This window comes from Lutjanus erythropterus, chromosome 5, assembly GCF_056507025.1.
Source record: "Lutjanus erythropterus isolate fLutEry1 chromosome 5, fLutEry1.hap2, whole genome shotgun sequence".
NCBI classification, from domain to species: domain Eukaryota; kingdom Metazoa; phylum Chordata; class Actinopteri; order Lutjaniformes; family Lutjanidae; genus Lutjanus; species Lutjanus erythropterus.
The window spans coordinates 175,001-181,127 of NC_139321.1; the positions used below are offsets into that span (position 1 = coordinate 175,001).

Sequence of the window (6,127 nt, forward strand, 5' to 3'; positions counted from 1 at the left end):
TGGCGCACCGCTCGGATCTGCGGCTCACCGCTGCAACCAAAGTTCAAATTATTTGAACTTTGACCTTGTTTGCCGCTGACCTTTCAAAGCGCAACCAATGAGATAACAGCTGAATGTGACGTAGCCAGAAGCGACAGATACGAACAGAGAGGGAGAGGAAATGGAAGAAAAACTCTTCCTCTGTGTTTCTGAGTTCCTCGAACTGTAAAACATTAAAATCACACCACGACCTCGACAGGAAGAGGATTACTGGGTGAAACGTCAGCAGTCACATCGAGCTACCAGGCTTGTGATTGGACAGAGTTTACGAGCTACAATGCTAACGTTAGCTTAGCTGTGTTTGTTATTCCAGACAGACACAGTGAGGATCAGAGCTTCACAGATAGAAACTGTCCTTCAGTCATGTTGTTACACAGAACTGTGGTTAGTTTCTGCAGAACCGCAGTCTGCTTTTCTTTTCAAAAATGATTAATACCAAAACTTATTCCAGGTTTTTGGGGAGAATGGATTCTTTAAAGATAAATATATATGAAATATACGTAATTTATTAAATGTTTTTGTTTTGCTTTAATTTCTAATTAATGTCTAAATTGTCTCTGTGTCAGAAAACAGACAAGAAAAATCCTTCAAAACCTCAAACTGCCAACATGATACATGATAACACAGGTATAAAAACGTCCCAGATGATTTAATCAGGCAAAGACAAAGGTCAGCTATACCCTAAGGACCCTGTCTCACTTCCTGCTTTAAAAAAAGGCAGGAATCAAACTTTCTGTTTTTAGATCAGACGTGTCTCAACCAGAACATGTCGACTCTGTCGTCCTTCAAAATCAAAGATCAATAACAATTATGGTTTAAAATGTGTCTTCTGGTTCACATTAACAGAACTCTGAGACACTTAAAAATAAAATGGCTGCTCACTGCGCCGCCGCCGTCAGATTTTACACCTGAGACACGTTTACATTTAATAAAATCATTAATCAGCACGACGTTTGACAGAAGATTTAAAATATATTTTACAGCAGAACTGAAGAGTAAAAATCAAAACCTTCAAAACAGTTTTGTCATAATTCTCAAGTTACATTAAAGTTGTTTGAGTGACAGGTGGGCGTCGGCCAGGTGGGCGTCGGCCAGGTGACTCACCACAGGCGATGTTCCAGTAGATCTGAGAGTCGGACGTCTGCAGCAGGATCCTGTACGGGGCCACTCTGGCACTGGAGTCCAGAACCACATCCAGAGTCCCCACCAGGAGACCTGCAGACAGACAGACAGAGAGACAGACAGGTAAAGACACGAACCAGGAGACCTGCAGGCAGACAGACAGAGAGACAGACAGGTAAAGACACGAACCAGGAGACCTGCAGACAGACAGACAGAGAGACAGACAGGTAAAGACACGAACCAGGAGACCTGCAGGCAGAGAGAGAGACAGACAGGTAAAGAGATGAACCAGGAGACCTGCAGACAGACAGACAGAGAGACAGACAGGTAAAGACACGAACCAGGAGACCTGCAGGCAGAGAGAGAGACAGACAGGTAAAGACACGAACCAGGAGACCTGCAGACAGACAGACAGACAGAGAGACAGACAGGTAAAGACACGAACCAGGAGACCTGCAGACAGACAGACAGAGAGACAGACAGGTAAAGACACGAACCAGGAGACCTGCAGACAGACAGACAGAGAGACAGACAGGTAGAGAGATGAACCAGGAGACCTGCAGGCAGACAGACAGAGAGACAGACAGGTAAAGACACGAACCAGGAGACCTGCAGGCAGACAGACAGAGAGACAGACAGGTAAAGACACAAACCAGGAGACCTGCAGGCAGACAGAGAGAGAGACAGGTCACTGAGTCACTGTGAACTACAACCTGAACCCCTTTTTTTACTTTCTATAAGTTTCTGTCTGTGTGTGTGTGTGTGTGTGTGTGTCTGTGTGTGTCTCTGTCTGTCTGTGTGTGTGTGTGTGTGTCTGTGTCTCTGTCTGTCTGTGTGTGTGTGTGTGTGTGTGTGTGTCTGTGTGTGTCTCTGTCTGTCTGTGTGTGTGTGTGTGTGTCTGTGTCTCTGTCTGTCTGTGTGTGTGTGTGTGTGTCTGTGTCTCTGTCTGTCTGTGTGTGTGTGTGTGTGTGTGTGTGTCTGTGTGCGTGTGTGTGTGTGTGTGTGTGTGTCTCTGTCTGTCTGTGTGTGTGTGTGTGTGTGTGTGTCTGTGTGTGTGTCTGTGTGTGTGTGTGTGTGTGTGTGTGTGTCTCTGTCTGTCTGTGTGTGTGTGTGTGTGTCTGTGTCTCTGTCTGTCTGTGTGTGTGTGTGTGTGTCTGTGTCTCTGTCTGTCTGTGTGTGTGTGTGTGTGTGTGTGTGTCTGTGTGCGTGTGTGTGTGTGTGTGTGTGTGTCTCTGTCTGTCTGTGTGTGTGTGTGTGTGTGTGTGTCTGTGTGTGTGTCTGTGTGTGTGTGTGTGTGTGTGTGTGTGTGTGTGTGTGTGTGTGTGTCTCTGTCTGTCTGTGTGTGTGTGTGTGTGTGTGTGTGTGTGTCTGTGTGCGTGTGTGTGTGTGTGTGTGTGTGTCTCTGTCTGTCTGTGTGTGTGTGTGTGTGTGTGTGTCTGTGTGTGTGTCTGTGTGTGTGTCTGTGTGTGTGTGTCTGTGTGTGTGTGTGTGTGTGTGTGTGTGTGTGTGTGTGTGTCTGTGTGTGTGTGTGTGTGTGTGTGTGTGTGTGTGTGTGTCTCTGTCTGTCTGTGTGTGTGTGTGTGTGTCTGTGTCTCTGTCTGTCTGTGTGTGTGTGTGTGTGTGTGTGTGTCTGTGTGCGTGTGTGTGTGTGTGTGTGTGTGTCTCTGTCTGTCTGTGTGTGTGTGTGTGTGTGTGTGTGTGTGTCTGTGTGTGTGTGTGTGTGTGTGTGTGTGTGTGTCTGTGTGTGTGTGTGTGTGTGTGTGTGTCTGTCTGTGTGTGTGTGTGTGTGTGTGTGTGTGTGTCTGTGTGTGTGTGTGTGTGTGTGTGTGTGTGTGTGTCTGTGTGTGTGTGTGTGTGTGTGTGTGTGTGTGTGTGTGTGTATTTTGTTTGATATTTCCATCCTGCTGTAATCTGAATAATCTGCAGTGTGTGTTGTGTTCAATGAAGGAACGATGACTCTGACTTCATGTTGTCTCATGATCATAAATGATCTTGAATCTGGAACGAGAACGAAGCTTTCAGTGAACATCAGGTTATAACCACCAGAGGAACTGCATGGTCACATGACATCATGTCACATGATCTCATGATCTCATCAACAGTGTGCAGCTCCTGCAGCAGCTGCTCTGAGATCAGACCTGTTTTTAGGTCTGGACTCTGACTCTGGATCAGTTCAGTCAAATCTAATAAAACTCAACAATGTGGACGATGTGAGCTGCATTCACTGTCAGTCAGCAGTGTTGGAAACTGGAGAACTTGAGTCATTTTGATTATTAATTGTTTGGTCGTTTGGGACGAGAGCTGCAACAAATCTTTGAATAATTTATTAAATTAATTGCCAACTATTTCGGCCTGTTTTTAAATCAGCTGAATGAAGCTGCAGCGTTTTCAAACAGGTCAGTTTGTCGCATCACAGTAACGACAGACACGTCTGACAACAGACTCAACTTACAGCGAAACACTGAATCTAAAGTCTAAAGTCTGGAAGAGGTTTGGATTTTATTAAGGATCCAAAGTTGGACAAAAGTTTGTTCGTTCGACGGAGATTCAGTCCAGCAGCAACAAATCTTACACTCAACAACTCAAAGAGGTCAAAGGTCATCAACGTGGGTAGAGACTTTTTTCTTTTCCTCACGGTTCTCCCCTTAAAGGGATAGTTCACCCAAAAATGAAAATTCAGTCATTATCTCCTCACCTCGTGCTGATTGAAGGTCTGGTTTAGTTTTTTTTTAGTCCACAAAACTCTGCTGGATTCACAGGAAAACAGAATCTCACAAACAGGAAGTGAACGATGACCAGTTTTCAAACAGAACATCCTGCTCGTCTCCTAAAGTTCCAACAACCATGTTTTTATTCTGAATCTTCACTGCAGATCTTTATCTTGGAGCCACGTTCACAGACAAACCGTCTGAACTGGGTGTGTGCGGCGTGACGGCGTGCAAACAGCTCACCGGGACTTTAGGGGTTTTATGTCCTGTTTGAAAACTGGTCACCAATCACTTCCTGTTTACTCCAGCAGGCTGAGGACGTAACGACTGAACGTCCATAGATTCATGTGTCAGTAAACGCACCACAACATGTTCTGTGTCCGTTAAACATCCTGAGCAGCAGAATAATGAGACGATAACAAGGTACAGGCAGAGGGGGCGGAGTCTCCGTGGAGGGCGGAGTCTCCGTGGAGGGCGGAGTCTCCGTGGAGGGCGGGGTCTCTGGATCTTCTGCTGAGTGATGACTAATGATTAATTATTGATTATGTCTGTGTGAGTCGTCTCTTTAAAGCAGCTGAATGTTTTGATGACATCATGTGACTATCAGACTGATGTTTCCACGGTAACGACTTCCTCCAACACACAGGAAGAAGAGAAGAAGTGTGGAGCTCAGCAGTCTTCAGTTTCAGCCTGTACTGATTATTGATTGTTGATGATGTTATATTGATAACATATTGATGATGCAGGCTGTTACATTGATAAGAACTTTTTCATCATGAACACAAACGACTGAAATGATGACACGTTCAAACAGCTGTGATGATGTCATCACACTGAGACTAATTATTATTGATCATTATTGAGTCATCTTTCAGTTCATTTATTGATCAATCAGAAACAACAGATCATTGATTACTGATAAATGTAGAACTGTAACTAACAACTATTGCCATCATGGATTAATGTGATTACGTTATTGATTACTGATTGATGAATAGTTAGCGTACGTCTTCAAACATGAAAGTGACTTCACTTATCAATCCACTATCAAAACCGCTGCTGATCAATGAATCAGCTGATCAATGATGTTCTTTCTGTTCTGCCAGTCTGAACGTGTCAGTACTGTTTATAACTGTTTATAACAGCTTGTCAGAAAATGTGATTGTTTATTTTTGTAATGTGTCTCCAAACCAATTAATCAATTAACTCCCTGCAGCTTCACAGTTTCACCTGATGGAAATGAATAAAGTTCAATAAAATATAGATCAGGATCATTATCATTATTATTATTATTATTATTATTATCATTATTATTATTATTATCACCATAATTGTTGTTGTTGTTGTTATCAGACGTATTAAAGACGTATTTAAGAAATAATAAAGAAATTGATCGATTGTCAGTCACATTGATCCAGCTGTTGACTGACACACATCAGATCTCCACCCTGACCCGGGCTGCGGTGTCAGACCCGGTCCTGTCGGTCCTGTCGGACCCGGACCCGTCCCCGGACCCGGTCCTGTCGAAGCCGTACTCACCGGACAGTCCCCCCCCTCGGCCGTGTCCTCTCCTCCTCTGCAGGATGAAGAACGGGTTGGCCCGTTCAGAAACCCACAGAGCCCCGGCCAGGAGCACCTCCTCCGGATCGATCCACATCACGACCCGCTGCAGGACCCGAACCACCGGGAACCACCGGGACCACACAGACACACCACGACCAGAACCAGGGGCGAGACCAGGACTCCGCGAGCTCGGCTCTTATGTTGTTGTTTTCTCTCAGTCTGCTGACTGCACATCACTTCCGGGTCTGACGCCCTCTGCGTCATGACGTCATACGGCAGCAGCTGATCGGACGTCACCCTTTGAATCGAAGAAACAGATAAATTGACTGAAGTTGTGTGTCTGAGAACCCAGCAGAACCCAGCAGAACCCAGGATTCAGAAGAACCTGATTCTGATTTTCTTCAGTTCGAGTTTCTTTTTCTGTTGTAAAGTTTTTTAATTGAAAACATTTTCACAGATTTGATTCTTTTGGTTGTTTTGATTATCGTGAAAAAGATGATTTCATGTTTTTTCTTCTTAACCTGCTGCTGTTTATTTTTATTTAATATTCATAAATATAAATTTACAAACAAAAAAAAACTAATTCTTTGTTTTAATGAATGAAATGAAACATGTTTCTCTAAACTATTAATGTTTGTAATTTTCTGTCAGTCTCACATTTTTATTCTTTAATTTTTTCTTTCTTTATATAATTT

At 44.0% G+C, this 6,127-nt stretch overlaps 1 protein-coding gene across 1 annotated transcript in view; it reads right to left on the reverse strand.

The window, feature by feature from the left end:
• tbc1d9b (TBC1 domain family member 9b) overlaps positions 1–5,677 on the reverse strand; it is a 27,349-nt gene extending 21,672 nt beyond the window's left edge. Inside the window, exons 1-2 of the mRNA XM_084718498.1 lie at positions 5,409–5,677; positions 1,144–1,254 (exon numbers count right to left, since the gene is read on the reverse strand). Coding sequence (XP_084574624.1) covers positions 1,144–1,254; positions 5,409–5,526 — 229 coding nt within the window. The 5' untranslated portion in view covers positions 5,527–5,677. The remainder of the gene's footprint in view (positions 1–1,143; positions 1,255–5,408) is intronic.
• Between the last annotated feature and the right edge of the window lie 450 nt (positions 5,678–6,127).